The following is a 23,368-nucleotide window of genomic DNA, read 5'->3' as shown; positions in this document are numbered from 1 at the left end:
GTTTGGTCAATGTGACATGAATCTCTTGAAGACCTACTTCCAAGACATACATTACAAACAAGCTCCTTTCTCATGTTGAACATTAAACACATCTTGCCAAGGGCATATAAAACTTTAGGCCTCATTGGTACCTTACCCCTTAATTGTAGAGTCTATCATTAAAAACACCTTACTGTTTTGTCTAAAGATGTTATGTTCCACATAATAGTATTGTTCAAAACAATATATACCAGAGGGGTTTTCTTAGAATAGGTGTTGGCTTCCCTTAACGCAGTTTCTCAGCATGCCTTGGGATAGTCCACACATATTGGTTGAATCTGCCTTTCTGCCCAGGGACTAAGTCAACAATCTTTGCCACACCTCTTCCTGTCGGGGCAGGAAGCCCCCTAGCCCCAGTCATGATGAAGGTGCAGCCATTTGATGATCTTCCTGTCACGTTGGCTCTGCCTCCCACCTGGACACTGGACCAGACGGTTGCCAGAGTGGGAGTGGATTATCCCAAGGCATGCTGAGAAACTGCGTTCAGGTAAGCCAACGCCTATTCTCCAGCATGCCTTTGGTATAATCCACACATATGGGACATACCAAAGCTGGCAGTCCTTATGGGTAGGAAGAAGTCTGGTCCTGTGCACTCCCGTCTGTATGCACTCATTATAGCACTCTTCTTCTGAAGGCCGCCTTAGCTGAGGCGTGTATGTCCAGTCTGTAGTGCTTTACAAATGGAGACAGGGAAGACCATGTAGCCACCCTGCAGATGTCTTCAAGTGAGGCCTGTGTCGGCCAGGCAGCTGTAGTAGCTGCGCTTCTGGTTGAGTGAGCTGTTACCCATCTGGATGTTGGAAGAGCCTGGGTCTCGGAGGCCTTGGCTATACAAACCCTGATCCAGCGGCCTATAGCTGAAGAGGAGACTTTAGTGCCCATTGAAGATGGCTGAAATGAGACAAACAGGGCCTCGATTTTATGATACATTGATGTACGTTTGATGTACCTGTGAAGAACTCTCTGAACATCCAATTTGTGCTATCTGTGCTCTCTGTCGTGTGAAGGAGCAGGGCAAAACTTGGGAAGAACGATTTCCTGAGCCCTGTGGAAACTAGAGTTTACCTTTGGGATGAAAGAGGGGTCGAGGTGCAGGACAACCCTGTTGTCATGGAATGTACAGAGGTCTTCCCTGATGGAAAGAGGTGCCAATTCTGATATGCGCCGGGCCAATGTGATGGCCACTAAGGCGGCGACTTTGAGTGTTAAGAACTGCAGGCTTACAGATTGAAGACGTTCAAACGGATCCTGAGTAAAGGCTTGTAATACTGTTGACAGGTTCCAAGAAGGATAGTTGTGAACTGTTGGAAGTTTAAGATTGATAGCTCCTTTGAGGAAGGAGCAGATGATCGGATGATGACCTAAGGAATTCCTCTTCCCGTAGTGCAACACGGTGGATAGGGCTGCTACCTGCATGCATAGCATACTAGTAGACAACCCTTTGTCAAGTCCTGTTTGTAGAAAGTCCAGGATCTGTGGCACTGAGGCCAGTCAGATCTGTGCTCTTCTTGGTGCACCATTGATGGGACGCTTTCCAGGTAGCGTTGTATATTCTGTTTGTAGAAGGCCTCCTGGAGGCTTGTACTGTTTTGATGACATTTCTGGAAAAGTTACCCCTCCTCACGATCCTCCTCTCAAGTGACAGGTGGTCAATTGGAGCCACTGAGGCTCCAGGTGTTCCAAGCCCCCCAGCTGAGATATATCCTGCCCTGAGGGATCTTCCAAGGGTGGGACACTGACAGATTCACTAGATCCGCATACCATGACCATCTGGGCCAGTGGGGAGTGAGGAGGATGATTTCTGCCTGTTCTATAAGTACTTTCCTTTTCACCCCCGGTATGAGGGGAAGAGGAGGGAAGATGTAAAGGAGACCCTTCAGCCAGCAGCTGTGAAGGGCTTTAACCCCTTCTGAGCCCAGCAACAGGAATCTGGAGTAGAACCAGGGAAGTTGGGTGTTCGTTGAGAGTGGCAAAGAGGTCAAGTACTGGCCTCCCAAATCTCTGAGCTATGTCCTGGAACAGATCTGGATGGAAACGCCACTCGGAGTTGTCCACCCTGGTCCTGCTTAGGTAATCTGCCTGGACATTTGCTATCCCTGATATGTGCTCTACCTTGATCGATAATAGGTGAGCCTCCGCCCAGGTTCCCAGTTGCTGCATTTCAGACATGAGGGATCTGGAGTGGATCCCTCCCTGGCAATTGATGTGTGCTTTGGCCACCATGTTGTCCGTTAGGATCTGTACGTGTTGGCTGGTCACTGTGCTTCTTAAGTGTCTGAGAGCTAAGTGAATGGCTCTCAGTTCTAACCAGTTTATGTTGTGTTGAAGGTCCACTGTGGACCATTGATCCTGGGCAAGCTGGGACTGTAGATGCCCCCCACTTCCCAACAGACTCACATCTGAAGTAACTGTGATGAGACTGGGTTCTTTGAATAGGGACCTCTTGGTGATTGCTGGGGAAACCCACCACCTGAGGGATCTGAGGACATCTGAGTGGAGTCAGACCCTGACGTTGGAGGTGCTGGTGCTTACCCTCTGAAACAGTAGGAGGAACCATTGGCGAGGCCTGGCATGCAATCGGGCCCATGGTACTATGGCTATGCACAAGATTAATTTTCCCAGAAGCTGGGAAAGCACCTCCAAGGGAGCCGCTTGCTCCGCTGTGACCTGTGCTATCAACGACAATGCTGTCCTGATGCTCCTGGGAAAAATATACTTTGCACAGATTTGTGTCTATCACCGCGCCCAGATGAAGGAGACGGGTGGAAGGTATTAGCTGGCTTTTCTGGAAATTGATTGAAAATCTGTGGTGCTATCAACGACTTGATGCTGTCCTGACGCTCCTGGGAAAAATATACTTTGCATAGATTTGTGTCTATCACCGCGCCCAGATGAAGGAGACGGGTGGAAGGTATTAGCTGGCTTTTCTGGAAATTGATTGAAAATCCGTGATCCTGTAGAACCTGGATTGTGTAAGTCAGGTCTGATTTGGCTTGTTGGTTGGAGCTGGACTGGATTAGAATGTCATGCAGATAGCACTGGACACACACCAGAATTGTTCTGAGGTGCATGGCCAGTGCTGCCAGCACGTTTGTGAAGGTCCTGGGTGCCAATGAAAGTCCGAATGGCAGGGCCTTGTATTGATAATGCCCCCCCCCGCATAATAGAACCTGAGAAGCCTCTGATGGGAGGGGTAGATGGGGATGTGGAGGTAGGCCTCTCCCCTTATGCTCTCCAAGATGGACTGCAGAGATTGCATCTTGAATCTCTTGTATTCTAAATGAGCATTGAGCTTTTTGAGATCCAGGTTCACACTCCACCCCACCCCCACCCCAAGGACTTGGGAACTACAAACAGAATGGAGTAAAACTCATGCCCTCTCTGGTCCTGGCTCGATGGCCTGGATGTCTAGCAAATGCTGGACTGCCATGTCCATGAGCTTTCTCCTTACGTGGTTCTTGGAGGTTGGGCAACGGGTAAAGGTCCTCAGAGGAGTGGACAGAAAATCCAAGGTGAGACCGAATCCCACTGTTTTCAGGACCCAGGAATCGGATATGATGGTCTCCCATTGGTCTGCAAATAGGGCCAGACAGCAGCCAATGGGATGAAGGGTCCGGCAGTCATTTGGATCGATGGTAGGGACGACCTCCTGTGCCATGAAAGGGCCGGTAAGATTGAAACTGTTGTTTGTTTCTACCTCGAAATCCTGATCTATCCGCAGGACAATTTTATCTGGGCTGGTAGGACCTTTAGAATTACGAGAATTCCTGGCCTGAGTCTGAGGAACGAAATGGCTGTCTATGGGTGTAGGGAAAAGCCCTCCTATCAGCCCTCCTGGTAAGAGAGGAGAACACCTTTCTCTTGTCTTTATTCTCGACTATGAAGAGATTTAAGGCCTCTCCAAATAGGGAAGAACCGTTGTATGGGGCAGAGGCCACTTTCCATTTGGTTTTAGCATCGGCCATTGTAGCCACAGCAGATAATGAGAAGTGATGGTGGAGGCCATGGCCCTGGAGGAGAATCGGGCTGCATGCAGGGAGGAGTCGGCCACAAATTCAGAGGCCGCCACCAGTTTGTTGACGTCCTGATCATTCTGATTTCCCCAGGGGGAATCCTAGCCTGTAATCGGCAAAGCCAGAGAAGGAATGTCCTAGTAAAAAAGAAGGTGGCCACAGCTGCTTTAACCGCCCAGAAGTTGGCCTGGTGTGTTCTGTGGAAATTTTGTTCTGCCTTTTTGTCCTCCATTTTAAGGGCCTCTGCTATGTCATCTGATATTGCAGAGGGAGAGATCAAGGAAGCCAAAGGTTTGTCCAGAGGGGGAAGTTGAAGTGACTCAGAGAGGAGAAGAGCCATTTTGAAAAAACAATTATCATTGTCCCCTGGAGTGCAGAAGGATCCACGCTGTGCCCATTGTTTCTGAAGTACGTCCAAAAATAACTTGGGACAAGGAATCTCCTGTTGGAGAATTGTATTTTCAAAAAAAAAAAAAAACCTGCTGTTGGGTCCGAGCATCAGGTGAAGCAGTTGGTATAGTGGGCAGAGGATCAATTTGGGCAGTGGTCCTAACCTTGTGGAGGAAAGATTTAAACAATCCCAGGCTAAACAGACCTGTGAATGGGGATGGATCAGGTGACAGGTCCTCATCTGATGAGAACCCCTGCTCCCCCAGAATTTCCTCCTCCCTCCCAGATACCGTGTTTCTGATGGAGTTGGTTGGAGAAGCCTCCTTATGGTGCCTGGGAAAACCCATGGAGGCCTGGGTTGCACTGGGTGCAATGGCTGAGGATCAGATCTTGGGGAAGAAGACTGGCTCCTCCCCCTCAGAGAGGAGGGCTACCCCATGAGAAATGGCCTGAGCAATAAGGGCCTTAAGATCCTCTGATAATTCAGGGGCCATCCTATCTGCTGAGCACATCCCCGCTAGAGTTGGAGTAAAAGTAGCCTCAGGTGTTCCAGTCCTATCTCTGATCTGCAAATCTGCAGGATGAGGAAGTATGCAATCAAAAGGAAATCTCTGAGTTTGGATTTCCTCAGCAGGAGGGATAAATTCCTGCTCCCTATTTCCCTCTGGTGATCAAGCCCCGGGAACTGCACGCAACTCCTGTGCTAAAGGCTGCTGGGGGAGGGGGCTAACAGGCCCTGGCTGGGGGGAGGGGATATACCTCTCCTGGTCAACTTGCTTCTGAGCTCTGGAGAACAGCTTTTCCAATGTTTTTTGCCTCCTTACTTCTCCTCTTTTGGGTTTTCTGGAATAAAGAGCCTTTGCCTTTATTTTGTTAGCAGCCTCCTTACTTGCAGATCTGGCCTTCCTGGGACTCTGATTGGATCATTTTGTACTCGTGGGCTCCCTGCTGCCTTGGTTAGCCATGCTGCTAATGCCTAGGTTGCAGAGAGGAGAGCTCTCTCAATCCTCCAATCCTGTTGCTCCAAGGGGAATTCCAGGCTTGGAAGCTTTCCCTGGGCTGTGGCAGTGGTGGCCCTACCAGTCTCCTAGATTAGCTGCACAACTCGCCATGTGACCAAAATGGCCACTGCCTGCCCTGAAAATCAGCTGGAGACCTTGAAAACAAAAGTGGATGCTCTGGGGCTATCTGGTTAAGCCTGGGAGCTCCACAATGCGCTGGGGGCAATCGCAGCTTCAGCGCCCCCCTGGGGTGGGGGATCATTTTGGAGCTCCCCCTTGACTGCCTGGGCTGTTAGGCCTTCAATTGGTAGTTCAGGGGGGCTGCAAAAAATGGAGCAGGCAAAAGTTCCTATTGCTGCCTGTTTATGATGATTTGGATACTTTGAGGGAGTTTTTGCAATCCTTTGGGAGAATCCACACTTTAAATTGCTGCTTTCTGTTGAAATAGTTGGAGCCAACCTTTGCCACGCCTCTATAGGGCCAAGACTGAGTCATGACTGGGGCTAGGGAGCTTCCTGCCCCGACAGAAAGAGGTGTGGCAGATTGATGGCAGTATCTGGGCATTTTTGCCCATGTTGTTTAAGTAATCTAGCCTCTCCAGATTGTTTACTGAATCCTTAATCCTGCAGAATTTTAGCTTCTTAATTATTCTGTAGAGTGGCTCACATTATCCAAAGTATGTTCTTTTTTCGAACGCAACTTATCACCGTTATTTAGCTTTCACAATAACAAAAGAGTTGTTATTGACCTGGCAACTATGCCAGCAAAGAGATGGCAAAGAACATTTTAATTCTGTCTGAGAATGTGCAAAGGCATTCTGTCATTCTACATCCAACTCCTTTCTTCACTTTTTATAGCAGCACACACAATGCAATGTGAAAACCTTCCAACTGAGGATGATTAGTACTGGCATTTGAATTTTTCCAACATATAAGCAATATCAGCTTTAATAACAGACACAGATGTCATCCTTTATATAGCATGACATCTAGACCAGATTTGCAGGACTATTTTTCAACAACAGTTCAATTCAACACTTTTGAAAAACAGATTAACCAGGCGAGATCATCAATTCTTATAAAAAGAGACTATTGCCACTTTAAAATATACTGGTGAAAGAAGGAATTAAGATGTATTCCATATTTGTTTTTTGTATTTATAGCAAAAAATCCAATAAAGGGAATAGCAAAATGGGAGAGATATTTTTTTTGTGCTAAGAAAAAATAACAAATGTTAAAGTGGAAATCACTACTCAAGCTCCACTCCAACCTTAACCAAATACAGGCAAAGTAAGAGAGAAAGTATGTACAAGTATGGAAGGAAAATCTAGGAGCAGATATGAACGCTTATTTTCTCAACAGAGCTAAAATCTAAATTAATTACTTACTCAATTCCATGTTCCAGATTCTGGTACAGAGGATGAATTAGCAGATATAATAATAGAAAAGACAGAAATAGGCAATACCCAAAGCCTCATATACTTTACATCTATCTACTTACCTACCTACTTACCATCTCCCCAACAAAAGAACTCCGTGCAATGTACTATGGTTGCTTTATGGCTGTATGTTATGTAAACCCAGCAGACTATGTTTCATTCAATAAAACATAATTTAGACCAAATGTATGAATCCCATTGTAGAATATGAAATACTGATCTAGATGAAGAAAAAAATCTGATGACCTGATGTAAGGCAAAGTTCACTGACACCTTGACATTAGGAAGTTATTTTTTAAAAAAGCATAATTTCACATAGTTTTTCTGAAGTGTAAGAGGAACAAGTACGCTGTACGCTGCTTAATAGATAGTCTTAGACTGGCATAAAGTTGCATGATATGAGCTTACATAAGCCATGTTAATATATATATATATATATATATATACACACACACACACACATACATACATACATACACATACGTAAGATGAATAGGTAAACAGGGTGGAACAATAATTTATCTTGGCACTAATACAAAGAAGCAAACTACAAATTCAGCCAAAATTGCTCCAAAGTTTAGTCCAATGACAAAAAGCAACTAGGTTATTTTTAGAGCACAACAGGGCATAAAAATACAGCAGTGAACTGTGACCTACAGCTATGCACATCCAAGCATCACATCATCCAACCGACAGTTTTACTTTAGCTGGAAGCACATCTGGCTTGGCTTCAGATTACGATTATTCATATGACTACAGACAATACATTTAGCATCCATAGACAGCTTCTGAAACTGTTCTCACTGACTCAGGACAAAGTCTATATGGAAAGGCAGAAACTGTGAAAGGGCTTTGTGGAAAGAATTTCAGAGGAATCCACTTCAGAAGATTCTGGGTCCTCTGCTGATAGAAGGAATTAAGTTATTTTAAAAGCTGGGATAATACACTTTTCTTAAGTGATAAAATGAGGAATACTTGTCTCAGACAGAACATACTGGAATGAACAATCATCACATCAAGCAGAACTCATCTGGTGAAATAGATTCTTTTCTACAAGTACAGTAAGTAGAAGAATAATTCTAATTTAAAAAAATTTGATGCACTAAAATAAAAATAAAAATCTCTTAAGAGTTACTCCAAATATCCATGAATTTTGAGATGCTATAAAAATGGAAACATTTTAATTGCATATATTTGTTAGTCTGCCACAAGTCTCTTTATGGTTTTTGTAATTTAAAAAACTGTTGCAAATAAACTAGTCTTTTCTCTAAAATCTAGATTTTCTCATACCAAATGTTATTTTATAAATATTATCTAGATTTGTATTGTTTACATTTAGATTGCAGAACATACAGAATACTATAACTTAAATTGTGTTTGTTTTTGAAAATAGAAATATTGAATTGAGATGGGCTTAGCCAATTCCTTCTAAAGGTGCTACAAAGATTAAATATACCCAGGACAGAATAAAGCTAAAGTAGGATATTTTAAGTATCATACTAGTTTCTGGGAGGAATACAATTGCATTTTGATTGTACTATTACTGACAGCACAATCCTATGCATGGGAATTCAGAATTAAGCTCTATCGAGTCCATTTAAATGTAGATACATTTGCAGTTTAAAACTGCCTGGCTATGTGAAAAATGGGTAAGTTTACAAAATTTAACTATCAAACTTGAGCGAGAAATCCCTGAGAACCAAATATCCAACTCACCTTTTACCAATGGTATGTGCATGTGTCTTTTTGTTTCTATTTTTTAAATAGTTGTCAAAATGCCATTCTTTGGCTGGATGAAATGGCCAAAAAGTTATTCTTACAAAAGTGGACAATATCCTGGCTCAGAAGTTGTGACAAAGACACTTCTGAGAGAACTAAAATGGCATTTGAAAGAACGTGAACGGCTGATACAGGAGATTGAAAGTGGACACAAAATTCAAAAACCTGAAAGTGATTACAATGAAATAAGGAGCTACCAAAATCTTCAAATAACTATCCCAGCTACTGAACAACGACAAGTTGAAATTCTTTGCTCTCAAATCCAACCATGTCAAACTGGAATCATACTCAGCAGGTAAATGTATTATCTATATAGTATAACAAAAGCTTCAGGAAAGGAAAAGGGTCCCCATCTTTGCAGCTTGATATTAAATTTATTCCTACAAGAAAACAGTTTCAAATTAATTCAAAACTAGCATGCTTCAAACTAAAAAAATAATTCTTTGAAATGAGGTTCAAAGAAACTTACTTTCTGGCAATATACGCAGCCTTATTCATAAGACTCTCTGTGTTGGTTGTGACATCTCAAAAAAGTATTGCTAGGATTTCATTTGTTCAATTAAATAGCATGCAATGAAGGAATTTCCAAGATTTGCCCACAAAATAGAAAAAGAATATGCCTTCAGCTTTAATTTTGAGCTTAGCAAAACAATTAAATGTAACAATTCAGAATATGCCACTTAAATGCTTAGTAAGTACTCACAGCTCTAATATTTAGAGTGCTAATTTGTTTGTTCCTTTTGCTAAACTTTTGCTTTCATATTCATCGATTACATTTTTATCATGTGCCCAGTTTTAAAATCTGCATGGTATGATTTTCATTATAAACTAGTGAACTTGATTCACATTTGTTTCATGCAATTTTGATATGAAACTGTTTTGATCACAAAGCAAGTTTCTCTACAATTCTCCAACATGTTTTATATATATACATATCAACCTGCACATACAGCATATGGAATTCAAAACAACACAAACCCACGAACAATTCATTGATTTCTCTCTGATTCTAGAAAAGGGCTCCAGGGAAATGTCAGTTTGAATCAACTTGCTTGGACAAATTGGACAAGAAAAAAAAGTGCTTCAGCTGTTTGCATTGCAAACATCATTCTTTTGTATTCCGTTTTTTTTCCTTTAAAAAGCACTGCTAAAAAGGATAGTATATCTTCTCTCTCCCTGCATTTTTAACAGATAAGTTGAATACATGCTAATAGAATTCAGGCTTTTTTTTTTCTCTTTCCTTTTCTAGATTTCGAGAGGCCCTAGCAGAAAATGATGTTTTACCCTGGGAAATTGTTTATTTATTCAAACAAGTTTTAAAAGAGTTCCTTACTAATCTTGAAAAAGAAGCACAGCAAGATCAACTGACTGATGCTTGGAATACAAATTGTTCCAGCCAATTCGCAGCATCTAGCACCAACTCCAGGAAAATGGACAAAGAGGAAATCCCAACCGTATCAAGCTATGTTGATAAAAATACACAAGGCATCCTTCCAACATTCTCCCACAGAATCTGGAATCTTCCCTATTACTACCCATCGAGTTAATTATTTTCTCTTTCGCTAATACTCAATTCAGCTTGGCTATAATCATTCTGTAATGATTCAATACACCAAAATTACCTTCCCATCCTCATAAATGCAAACTTAAACTTAAAAACTACAGCTGGCATAATCCTTAAATAAATAGGATGCTTTATACTAATAGTGACACATTAAAATCCTTCTTATAGCAGAGACTTTTTTATGGAGGTTTTATCATTTTTCTTGGCATTAATCCTGCATGGTTGCAGGGTCCCCTTGTTTTCAATGTATTCATCTAATTATTAGAGCAAAGCTTCACAATTCATGATGCCATGAGGGTTTTTGTTTATCTGCTGTCTTGTCTTACAGCCTGATGTTGATGTGGGCTGAGAGCAAATGATTAGTCCAAGGTCACCCAGCTGACTTCTGGGACTAAGGATGGACTCGAAGCTGGATATTGTTACTCTGAGTCCACCATCTTAACTGACTATGTAAGCTGTCTTTAATACCATTTATTTTGCCCCTCTAAATATGCAACAAATTAAAGACTTAGCAATGCTCTGAAACATAGTCATGATGAAAGTCACTGACAGATTGTTATAATAATTTGCTTACACAATGCAATGTTTTCAAAACAAAGATGTTGAATTCTAATCTAAAAACTTAAAAAGAAAATAATCCATTTTGTAAAAGATCTTGTTTTTAATAAACTGGAAACAGATAAGCTTTACAAAGGCCTAAAGCAGGTCACAACAATAGCACCATATTTTGCCTTTTAAACCAAAAAAAAAAAAAGAGTAGTAAAAGATGCCAGATACACTAGCACCCAAAGGACACTTTTTTTTATATTGACACTTTGGAAAAATATGTACACATTTTAAGATTTAATCACAGATTTAAGACAAATATATATTTCTCCCTTTTATAATGGCTACAATGTGCTCTCCACAATTCCCTGCCATGAGGCTATATGAGATATTGTGAAACAGTTTTTCTCAACCTCGGCAGCTGTGTATAGATTTCAACTCCCAGAATTCTCCAGCCAGCTAATTGAGGGAGTCCTCACATCTTAGAGTTCCCGTTGTTAAGAAACACTGCTGTGGAGGATGCAAATAGTAGCAAGACTAATGCTAGTATTATTATTGGAGTATTATTTGCATTTACACAAAATTAAAACCTGAAAGGGAAGGGGAAGATAAATCTGTGCAAAATCTGCATGGCAGCTTTATTTACATCCTGCAGAAATTCAGTAAAAAGTTTATAGGATGATCTGAAATGGCATTCATTCACAGGTTGTAAAAAAAAGGCTATATAAGCCAAAATTCCATCATCTGAAATAGGGTGATAGAAAAGCAGGTACATTATGGATTGCAATCTTTATTACCAAAAAAATAACTCCTTTTTTCCTTTGCTTCAAATCTACCAGAAAGGATAAATACCCAGAAGCAATACACTGAATTAGATTTTATGCTGTAATTTTTTATGAATAAAATCTAGATTTGCAAAGAAATGGGATTTTTAAAATTGCTAAAATAGTACTTTACCAAATGTTAATTTTTTGAAAAATCATGAATAAGGTTAGCATGTGTGAGAGAAAGATTTGGATGAAGGTTAAAAATTGAACTAAACAAATGCTTCCGCCAAGTGTCAGTCTGTCAATGCTGAACTAGTTAGCCTCCACAGGGTTAATTTCAAAGAATCAATCATAACTTTAAAATGTTAAGTCAAATGGCTCAATATGTACAACATTCTGAACTAAAATATGGTTGGTTAATATGTGTTGTATAAATTTACTCAACAATGTTGATTTGGGAACCTCTAGTTAGCCTATACACTGAAAGCAATTGAACAAGTGTGAAAATTAGAAGAGGATCTCAAAGTGTTTTTCTCATTAGCATTCTTTTGCTTCACTGTCTGCAAATAATGTTATAAAACTGTGAAGTTAAAGCAACAAGGAAAAATATTATTGTAAAAGTTGGTTAGTATACTCTTACTGTGAATAAATCTTATTTGAGCTATGATATTCTTCTTAGCAAATATGTCAACAAATGTGTGAAACTGTGAAGTTAAAGCAACAAGGAAAAATATTATTGTAAAAGTTGGTTAGTATATTCTTACTGTGAATAAATCTTATTTGAGCTATGATATTCTTCTTAGCAAATATGTCAACAAACGTATTGTTCTTCAGGATTCAAACCAGAAGTTAGAAACAGGCAACAAGAAAAAAAATTATGTAAGATTGAAATATTTTTCTCACTGTTTCTCCATAAAGAGTTCCCATTTGCTTCATTTTCAGTTAAAATACTTATTACTCTACAAAAACAGTGATAACATTACCTCAGAGGATGTTAATATAGCTATTCATTTTCAACTCTCCCTATAAACAGCCATGAGACTACAACCATGAGCACTTAGAATTTAAAATTCTATAAACAGTTATAGTCTCATATGAATTGTTAGAACTATAGCCATACAGTAATTTTACATTTGCAGAGCAAGACACCAGTGAAAATAATTGTTGAGATGGATAGATCAAATCCAAGATCTATCTAGTCCAGGGTTTAATCTCACAATAGACAATTTATTTACATGGACAGACAGGGAAGCAAGAATTTTCTAAGAATTACTAGCACGCTATATACAGTGCTCATATAATGGCTGAATACACACATCTGTATTATAAACCCTGCTGTGGCTTCGATTTAGTCTGGTGTGTTGTGTACATAAACCATTGTATTTTATTAAATAAAGCATAAGAAAATTGTGGCTTATTGCTATAGTATCTGTGAACACCATAAATGTTTTTGGTAAAACTGAAGTTCTTGGCAAGATGAGATTGACAAACTTTAAAAATGTTTAAAACCAAAACCAAATATCCTGCTTTAAGTTTATATAACCTGGCCAAGTTGAGGCCAATTCAGAAAGAAGCAATTCCCACTCTTATTTGTCTCTGCTTTAAACAAGAAAACAGCACTACATTATTTGAGGTTCTGACCATTTAATAGATTCAGGTTGACTGTTTATTGTCATACATGTTTTTTTAATACACACACCATTTTTCGGATAGCACTGAGCTTGTTTTTAGCTTACTTTACAGAAGCTAGCTGCAATTCAAAAACAAACGCGTTGCAGCAACTTCAAACTTAATATATCGTTACACAATTCACAATTTGAGGTAGGCCACCATCAGACTATTACGGACGGTAGATGGGTGGGTGGGGGCGTTATTCTATTTCTAAAAACAAATCGTACTTCGTTTCAATAGAACCTGTGCAGCGGTGAAATCCGTCCTATTTATGAATTTGGGGCGGGGGGTATTTACTGATGGAAGGGGCTTTATTTATACCATTCAACAGCAAAGAACCTGTGCAGTTTTGGACCTATCTAAGCAGTTATCCTGTGAAGCGTGCCTTCGATGGAGAACTAGTTTTGCTGCAGGTACCGGCCTACTTACACATTAGCAGCAGGCGCCGCCTCTTCAACAGATTCCTCGAGGTGATGAGCAGAGCCAGCAGCCCGGACTTCGCCCCCCAGGAATTCTACCCCACTGACCGCTTTGCCAATTGTGAACCAATCGTTGATCTGATCTACGGTGAGTTTTCGCAACATGGCTCAACCCTAAGAAGCCGCGAAGAAAGAAATCTATCCTTCCGTCGACCGATCCGCGCTGAATTTATTAGTGGGCCCCGCCCGGCTACAGCCACGTGCCCAATTAAGACCTCGAATTTCTGCACTTGTTCAGCGAACCTGCAAGTACTTTGCTTTCTTTCTGGTTAGCTCGATTTTCGGTTTTCTACTTCGGCATCGTATCTCCTACGCACGCTTAAGATGCGCTGAAAATAAGCTTTATTTCTGAGAAGGGCGCAGGATTGCGCTTGAAAGCAATTCTGATTGTATTCAGTGTAGGCTTACAATGAAAGTACGCGCAAATACGGAATGAGTTAGATTTGCATGGTATCTTTGATTATTTAACCCAGTTTTCTTTAATATACTAGATACGGTTACGTTCACTCAACACACTATTGCAAAACGAGATGGGCTGCTTGGTGATTTAATGTGTTGTGAATTTACTAAACATAAAGCCAAGTTAGGGTTGCAGTCTATATCACACCACTTGGATATGTATATACAGAAGCTATTCGTGTGATTCCAATTGCATTAAATTGCAGTTGTGCTTGTGTTACTCATTAATTTGGTGTTAACTGGCCTATAGCTAATGGAATTAACCCAAATGGCTGCATTTGCACAAATCAACCATAAGGCAATTATTCCAGCTGGGTTCTTCAAACAATTAACAATTCACATTCCTAACCAGGAATTCTGGAATTTGTTACCCCAAGCAGCATTACAAGTTCTGGCTTTAGCACTTCAAATCAAGCACTGCATATTTAATGGAGTTAGGAGGAACTTGTGACTGGGATGAGAGGTCTTCTGCCACATCATGCAGTGAGTGCATCCTGACAATTGATGAGAGAGAGGGTTGCCAGATTCTGCTGCACTAAGCAAAGCAACACATGTCTGCTGGCTGCTTTTAAATCCAGAATTAGCCTTCATTGAGGGGGGGGGAGACATCTTTAAAGGAACCCACATAACATCTAAACAGGCTGAGCTGGAAAGCAGGATTCTGCCTCTTCATCCAACCCCAGGCAGTAGGCTGATCTCACTTTCATAGCTGGGTCGAACTCGTTATCAGCTTGCAGACCTGATGGAGTTAGGAGAAGTATAACCTGAAAGAACATGCCCTAAGGCTAAGCCAAGCCACTCTAAATGACTGTCCCAGAATCACAATGTAAAAATTGCCCAATAGGAGCTGATCTGACCTTCTAGGAATCATCAGAGTATGTGTTAATGGAATATTTAGGGAAGCATGTTCAATTGCGTCAAGTAAAAAAAAGTGTGAAAATAAGAAAAGTACACCTGTGCAATTAAATACACTTAAGTCTCTCTCAGGTATGGGGTGGATATCAGTTGAAGGTTTTACAGGTAGTCTTTGACTTAAACATTTGTTTCACAACCAGCTGAAGTTATAACAGCACTGAAAAGGTGACTTATAACTGATCATTGCACTTACAACTTAAAGCATCCCCATATCCACATGATCAAAATTCAGGAGCTTAGCAACCAGCATGTATTTACAACAGATTAAGCATCTTAGGGTCATATGATCACCATTTGCAATTTTCTCAGCTGGCTTCTGACCAGCAATGTCAATAGGAGAACCTGGCTTTGCTTAATTACCATATGATTCACTTAACATCTACAGGGATTCATTTAACTACATGGGAAAAATTGGGTGTGACTCACTTAACAACTGCCTAGCTTAACAATGGAAATTCTGATCTCAACTGTAGTTTTAAGTTGAGAATCACCTGTTACGTGAGAACATAGCAGAAAAAGAGGTCGTTGGGATGTTTGTGTTGCACTTAGATGGAGCTTTTTGAATCATATTCTCAGGTTGCTGATCAGACAAATTGGTAGTTCTGATCCTAACGTAGGAAGGTGCTATGTTAGAGAAGTTTGATCTAGTGTGTTGTATGTATCAAGTTCCCCTTCACTTATTTTTAGAAATCCACAAAGCTGTCAGCTGCAGAAATAATTTAGCTTAATTAGTTCAATATATATTTATAATGTTGAGAATGTAGATTGCAATAAACTTAGACTTACTTATTACTTCATAGTGCTTTACAGCCCTCTCTAAGCAGTCAACATATTTTCCTAATAATCTTGGTCCTCATTTTATCAACCTCAGGATGAAAGGCTGAGTCAACCTTGAGTCCTCTCAGGATGGAACTCCTGGCAGTGCAATACAGCATTCTAACCACTGCGCTAACAGTAACGTGTATTCCAACCTTCAAAGACTCACTAGCAAGCTTATCAGAAAGCTAGCTGCAGAATTCACCTGGACTTCTTCTATCTATCTTTCTATCTTTCTTTTCTTATATACAGTATATAAAACCAAAATACCACTCACACATCATCACAAAATCTCCAGAACCGTAAAGCCTACAAACTTGAAATTTGGCACATATGTTCCTCTTGGCTTCTAGGTGCTCACTAAGAAAGGGTTTTTTGAAATGACGATCAGAGCATTAGTATTTCGTATATTATTATTAACACGCTCTGATGCTAAGGAGTTCTATGCCCCCCCCACCTGAAAAGAAATCTGTTCCAAATGCAACATACAAGCAGAGGAGAGGAATTTCAGTTTTAATTTCACACCAGCAACCACTTTTAGTACAAAACAGTTGAGCTAAGCCACACCCAGCCTCCTTGCTGTCTTCTTGCTCACAGCAAATACTGTTTCAGTTTCCATAAGCCTGATCACATAGCGAAGCAGGGGTATAGAGCTAGTTTGGATATAAACAAGATTGCAGTTTGTATTGTAATTCTAATTTAGACTTTGTTCATCTACAAACTAGTATTTGTTTAACTGCAAAGTGTCCTTAATTAGTACTACAGCTATTCCACTATAGTACAGTGGTATCTTGGTACTCAACTGCTTTGAAACTCATCGAATTTGGTACTCAAGGCATTTTTATGTGAAAATGTCCCTGTACTTATCATTTGTTTGCTACTCAATGCATAAACTAGAACTTGTCAGTGTGAGTTGCCTTGTAACTCACTATATTATTATTCCTTATGGGAAAATTTTGTTTGGTACTCATGGTTTTTGGACTCATCGCACCTCCTGGAACAAATTAAAGATGAGTACTAAGGTACCACTGTAATTTGTTCTCTGGAATTTTATAAAAGTGTTCAGCCATTCTAGTTTACAGCTAGATTTACACAAAATGCTAAACTAAAATATCAAGCTAACTTGCAGTTTAGCGTGTGATATAAACCCAGTTAAAATAATGAACTGTGGTTCAATTAATCACAAGTTAGTATTTTGCAATGAATCTAGTTTAACAATGCATTTCAAAAAACGATGATCTATAGTTTCACAAAACCTATAAAACTACATCCCATGAATCCCCTCCAGTAAGATTAGGATTACAGTTTAAAATTGAGTATTCCTATCTTTTATTGCTAACTATCTGAATTTAATATAAGCCTCAAACTATCTCAGCAACATGTCTCAACAGCTGAAATAAATTCAACAGACTTGTCTTCCCTTCCTTCTATGTAATATTCACCTGCCAAACCAGACATCCTGCAATCTGTCAGATCTACAACTAACCTGCAGATTTATGATAAAAACAAGCTCTTGCACAGATAAATTGAAAGTACAGCGAGTGAGCTGAAGAGATTTATGAATCTGCACTTCATGTTATGCGTGCTTATACAGAGGTAAATCCCATTGAGAGTCAAATGACATATCATTTTAAAAATGATGTGCAATGTTTATTTTAAGCTGTGTTCTCCAACCTGGGGCCTTCCAGAAGTGCTGGACAATCCTAACCACATTCAAATCAGCATGGCCAGTGATACTTGACTAGGATGAATTATTCTGACATGTCTCAGTATTCAGAATGGTGTGGATCATGGAATAAAAATGGCATTTAGTTTATGAAGGTTCTGATTCAGTCTTTCCCAATCTGATGCTGGATTGGACTGAAGCTGTCATAAGTTTCCCTTTAGCTATTAATTTCGAGTAAACCAGGATGTGATCAAGTTGAAGACTGGATTTCTTCCATTCCTAACAATATTATATGCAGTTTATGTTGTGAAGAAAGTTCGATTTTGAGATCATCCCATGTTACAACAATCAAAGCTGCAATTCTTAATTGTGAATAGTAAGTGATTTTACAAAAAAAAATTAACCATTTGCTGCAATAGGCTGCATTTCTATGATGAATATTTAATATATTGTACTTTAAAAGAACTGTGATGATTAAGGTAGTAATTTTATACATTTTTACTTAGGAGTAAATTCTATTGAAATCAGTATGGCATATTCTTGAAGTGAAAAGTGTATACTTTAAGCTTTGACTGTAAAATGTAAGCCAAAACAAGCACATTTTATGCATATTTTTGGGATGAGAGACACACTGAATTTATAGGAGTGTATCATTCGAGGAAAATCATACATCTTAGTCTTACATGAATTAACAGAGACATAGCAGACTATACAAAGCGTTAGCCAGGAGGACAGCCCAATTCTATTCAAGTCGACTTAAAATACAGTGTCAATTAATCAAATAAAACGGAATTAATCCGCCTGGTTATTTCAGCCTCTCTTGGATATATACTCTTTGGCAGGCTTACTTCTCTCTACACACTGAATCTAACTGAAACCGTAAATGTATTCTAAACTCAAGTGGCAGCTAATGCTCCTGCCCGTGGAGAAACAGAAATAACAGGGCTTCCTTGCACATCGGTGTCTGTGCCACGAATTGTCCGTTATTCGGAAGAACTGAAATCTGCAGAAAACAAGCCAGACCAAGGTTTCTTTTCCGGCAACGTACAGCCATTGCGGGACTGGAAGCGACTCTTTTCTTTTCTCCTAAACAGGGGGAGCTGTAGGCGGGCGAAGCGGGATGAAGAGCCGTTCTAGGGAAACGCTGTTTCCGTACCCAGCAACCCTTGCGGCATTCTTACTTTACAATCATCCGTTTGTGACCTTTCTTTCCTGGGGTTTCTCTGACTTTGAAGGTGGGTTTGATGTTACCATTTGGGAATAGCGGGTTGGCTAAGAGACTTTTTTTTTTTTACCCTTTTGCTGCCTGTCAGCGCCCCGTCAGGCGCCATGCGAATGTCTCGATCGTTTGCGAACGAAATCAACGCACCGTTTGTTGGGGAAGGTTACCGGGATGGGTCTAGGGAGCACAAAAGATACTGTATAGTCATAGACCAGTCCCAGCTATTATGACAGCAGGGGAAGGATTGGGAGTATAGAGAAAGACGTATTAAAGCAGGGTCTCCAACCTTGGCTGCTTGAAGCCTGGGGGGACTTCAATTCCCAGAATTCCCCAGCCAGCTGGCTGGGGATTTCTGGGAGTTGAAGTCTGCCAGGCTTTAAGTGGCCAAGATTGGAGACCCCTATGTTAGAGGACTTACTACCCACCACTTTCACTCGCGCCCTACTTTGTAGTAGGAGAGCCTTGTTTAGTCTATGATGGCAAAAACTGGTAGCATCTTATCCAACTAACAAGCTATTTAAAGGAATACATTTTCCTGAGCTGCAGTTCCTACCTGTGTCTGAGCCTTGGGTAACCAGTCCTAGAGTATATGAAATCCATTGCCACTAGAGGTGGAAGTTGCTATCATCTTTTGATACATACCTTTTATTCACTTTACGGAAAAGCTGTACAAATTTATTAGGGGAGATATACTACATGAAGCTATTATAAAAACTGTAGGTTGGCGTTGCCAGTGTGGTATACAGATGTGTTGTATTTTGATTTATGTCCTGGAGATATCTGTTGTAGGATGGAAAATAATATATAAAGCTGCTTCATCTTGAGCTTTTTGCTCTTGTAGAATCTAAGCTATGGCTTGGGTAGCCATAGTTTCACGAAAGATCCACAATTGGCTAGGTACACTTAATGTAGTTTATGGTTAACTCATAAAAAGGTCCAATAAACTGGATGCTGTTTGCTAGGCTGGAGAAATAAATTTAATAAGGGTTGGCTTTTGGTTTCATGCTCGGTGGCTTGTAGCAAATCACTGGCAAATTACAAGATAATAGATTTCAAGTGGGATCCAAAAGAACTCTTACTTTCTTGGGTAAATGAAGGACAAGCTAATTACATTCTGAATAAAGCCTCCATATACAGAGGAGTGTCTGTAGGTCCCTAATTATAATATAAATTTAAATATAAAAGTTACATACATTTAATAAACCAGTAAGCACTAGTTTATTTTCAAATACTGTTGTTTGCTTCCTACTTACAGATGCTGGCTAATGTTTCAAAGTTGTGGGCTATGTATAAACCTTCAAAAGAAATTCAGCCTATCGTGTTTTCTGCAATCTTAACGGGATACGTTTTTTACAGACTTGAATTTGGAGGTAAAGTTTATATGCTTGTATTCTGGAACTCTAGTTACATATGCAGTTTGGGATTTATTTATTAGATTTTTATACCACCTTTATTACTTTATAAGTAACTCAAGGTGGTGAAAATATCTAATACTCCTATTTTCCCAACAACAACAATCCTTTGGCGTGGGTAGGGCTGGACAAAAGGTCACCTAGCTGGCTTTCATGACTAAGGCATGAGTAGACCTCACTGTGTCTTGGTTTCTAGGTCAGCACCTTAACTGCTACACTAAACTGTGTGCAGTCATTCATGCCCTGGTCATCTCTTACTTGGATTACAGCAACACACTCTACACGGAGCTACCCTTGAAGGCTATTAAGTTACAACTACTACAGAACACAGTTGCGTAGATAGTTCTGAAGGCTCCTTGGGTGGTACATTTAACACTGTTGTTGTTCGAGCTGCATTAGTTGCCAGTTTGCTTTCGAGTCTAATTTAAGGTGTTAGTTGTCACCTTTAAAGCATGAGTGCAGGGTATCTTGAGGAACTATCTCACTGTGCTAGGATTAGCCCATCCCATTCACTTCAGCAGAAGAAGCCTATTTCAGATCCCATCTGCCAAAGAATTTTGCCTGGTGGGGTCTAAAAGAAGAGTCTTTCCTGCTGTGGCCCCTCCCTTTGAAATATAATCCCATTGGAGGTGGAATTGGCCTCCACATTCCTGTCCTTCTAGAAGAGCCTTAAAACCTGGCTCTGTCAGCTGGCTTGGGGCCCTGATAGAGGCACTTTATGCTGGGGTGGCTCACAGGGTAGAGGAAAAATCCCCACTCCCTGTCACCTGTCCTTTTGCTTTTTAGTCTTTATTTAATCTTTCCTAATTTTTCACAGTTTTGTATATTTTATTATGCTTTAAGCCACACAAAGTTGCTATAGCACTGAAAGGGGTGGCATATAAATTTAATGAATAAACTAGCTCTTCTTTCTTTTTTCTTCATTTGACATAGAAGACAAAATTACAATACTCAGCTATTGAGTAACTTTTGGCATCCATATAAATAATTTTTATTAAGCTAGATGTAGATAATTAATATACTACAAACTGATTATATTAATGAAATTATTATGCGGAAGCTTCAATTGATTTTTTAATGATCTGTGGCCTGACAGTCTATTCCCAAATTTGTGTTGTGGCTTCTTGTCTTAAGTTTAATTGCATCCAAATAACTTAAGTACAATAAAAGATTATGCATTCCATTTGATTTATGGTATATCTTTAGTTGACTGAAAATAGATCAAAGTTTCTTATACAAGATTACCGTATTTTCCCTTTTTGCCTTGTATTATATTCATTGTACAGAGGTATTTATATATAACTGAAGCAATTTTTGCTGTTGAAGCTCAATCAAGGAATTTCATTTTTTATTATATAAAACAAATCAACAAAATACATGTGATAATATGACATTAAGCTTTTCCTGATCATTCTATTAAAAATGTAGATGTTGACAGTCCATTACCTATTTACTGCTTCAAAACATACATAGGTTTCAAGAACAACATCTTCATCTCTAATTCAAAGATTTCTGTGGATTTTAGCACAAAAATATCATAAGAGGAAAGCAAGATGAAGCCATGTGAATTAACATTCCAACTCTTGAATTGCATCGTTAGTACTGTCTCATAGTGATTGTAACCAATCCTTAATAAAACATTACCTGAAGCATTCAGACAATTAATGGATATCAAACTTGCCTCAAATTTTGCAAAAATTATACCAACAATCTTATTTCTTCAAATTCTTATAAAATCAGGTTACTGGTTTTGGACCTAATATGTATTATTTAGCAATCTGTAATAAATGTGTAATTTCAAGGCATTAGTGACATTAGTGTCAAAATAACCAAAAAACAAATTGTTAAATTGAATAAATAATTCAAAATCATTGAAAGGTAATCCAAACTTTCAGTGAAATAAGATTTTTCATCTATGACTACAAAATTTTTGGTATTAAATTTACAGATTTTTTTGTAATTGACTTTTCGGGTTCATGTATACATTTTTTTTTCTTGAAATATAGCTTTGTCCTGATGCGATCTATGTCTCTGAATATATTAGGAACTATTGTTTTACCTTTTAATAATGAAATTCCTTTATCCATAGGTAAAAATGCAGCGGAAAGAAGAGCAGCGGAAAAAGAGAAGAGTAAGTGCTAGTATAATTGGAAAAGCATATAGATCTGTCATAATTACATTTCATTAATTAAGATCTTAATGTAGAACTTGACAGTGGTTCTGCATTTATTGTTAGTACCAAACGTGTACATAAACCTCTGAAAGTAATGATACTTCTTCTGAATCTAAGATTTTCTTAATATATATAGCCATTAAATAAGATTCACATTTTACTTGGCATGAATCTAGGCTAGCTGGGCTCCTTCTTTCCACATGGTGGAAACTAAAATAGTGTGATATATGGAAAAGTAAAGAGTAGCTCTAAAAACCATCAGTGACTTTTATGATTGTATCCCCTTTCCTCTTAACCCAATAAAAAAACTCCCTTTTTATCACCCTGTAACCCCTTAATTCGGGGTAGAATTGGGATGACTGGATGAAGTTGAGTCTTCACTGACCAGATGCTCTTCCTGAGGCCACTACTTAACCCATTAAATTGGATTATCCAAGCCAGTTTATTTGTTAAATTTATATGCTATCCATTTCATTATCCAAAGCAACTCTTAATAAAATATTCAGGGGATGGGTAGAGGTTAGCTCTTGTCAGTTTGCTAAACTAAGTGAAACACATAACAAGGGGAAACTACTGGTATTTTATAGGTTTAAAATCTGTATCCAGTCCGTTTGGTATTAGATTTAAATTAAATCACTGTCTTTCTTATCTAGATAACAATTTAAACTCTTACTCATAATCATGTTTTTCCACTTTTTTGATTTTTTCTTTTTTGCAAATAGCATTATTTTTGAATATACATTATTTTATGCATAATTAATTTAAACTTAAGTAATATTTAATTTTAAATATTTAAATTAATTAAACTATCATCTTTCACAACATACATACCTGAAAGAATCTAGCTGCAGTTCTCGCTGTGCTTTGTAGCTGGTGTTCACATTCTTGTGTTGTAAGCAGTTATAACAATTCCATGCTAGAAAAAGCAAATCTGTTACTTGGCTGAGGCCTGTTAAAACTGCTACTAGATAATAAAAGGACTGATTATAATTATATAGTTATTGCGTCCTTCATATGC

At 39.1% G+C, this 23,368-nt stretch overlaps 3 protein-coding genes and 1 long non-coding RNA gene across 6 annotated transcripts in view; 3 read left to right on the top strand and 1 right to left on the bottom strand.

Moving 5' to 3' along the window:
* TDRD9 (tudor domain containing 9) overlaps positions 1-13,845 on the bottom strand; it is an 86,392-nt gene extending 72,547 nt beyond the window's left edge. For all 3 annotated transcript variants that reach the window (XM_087922241.1, XM_087922243.1, XM_087922242.1), the window contains exon 1: positions 13,638-13,845. In XM_087922241.1, coding sequence (XP_087778367.1) covers positions 13,638-13,792 — 155 coding nt within the window. In that variant the 5' untranslated portion in view covers positions 13,793-13,845. The remainder of the gene's footprint in view (positions 1-13,637) is intronic.
* XRCC3 (X-ray repair cross complementing 3) overlaps positions 1-23,368 on the top strand; it is a 624,633-nt gene that overhangs the window by 501,374 nt on the left and 99,891 nt on the right. The gene's annotated exons all lie outside the window — the stretch shown is intronic.
* On the top strand, positions 7,581-12,947 carry RD3L (RD3 like). Its single transcript, XM_026698380.2, has 3 exons — positions 7,581-7,942; positions 8,649-8,955; positions 9,910-12,947. The coding sequence occupies exons 2-3, from the start codon at positions 8,657-8,659 to the stop codon at positions 10,205-10,207; spliced, it is 597 nt and encodes a 198-aa protein (XP_026554165.2). The 5' UTR covers positions 7,581-7,942; positions 8,649-8,656; the 3' UTR covers positions 10,208-12,947.
* LOC113435038 (uncharacterized) overlaps positions 13,768-23,368 on the top strand; it is a 274,736-nt gene continuing 265,135 nt past the window's right edge. The window contains exons 1-5 of the long non-coding RNA XR_003373878.2: positions 13,768-13,955; positions 17,332-17,473; positions 18,638-18,778; positions 20,021-20,135; positions 22,267-22,308. This is a non-coding gene — a long non-coding RNA (uncharacterized LOC113435038). The remainder of the gene's footprint in view (positions 13,956-17,331; positions 17,474-18,637; positions 18,779-20,020; positions 20,136-22,266; positions 22,309-23,368) is intronic.

This window comes from Pseudonaja textilis, chromosome 1, assembly GCF_049901715.1.
Source record: "Pseudonaja textilis isolate UNSWEBS1 chromosome 1, rPseTex1.2, whole genome shotgun sequence".
In the NCBI taxonomy this organism is placed as follows: domain Eukaryota; kingdom Metazoa; phylum Chordata; class Lepidosauria; order Squamata; family Elapidae; genus Pseudonaja; species Pseudonaja textilis.
This window is presented reverse-complemented; position numbering and strand designations above follow the sequence as displayed.

Excerpts from the sequence above, each read along its gene's own strand:
- RD3L (XM_026698380.2), top strand. The coding sequence starts at position 8,657 with ATGCCATTCTTTGGCTGGATGAAATGGCCAAAAAGTTATTCTTACAAA. Across the intron at positions 8,956-9,909 it reads ACTGGAATCATACTCAGCAG|ATTTCGAGAGGCCCTAGCAG; the intron begins GTAAATGTATTA and ends TTCCTTTTCTAG.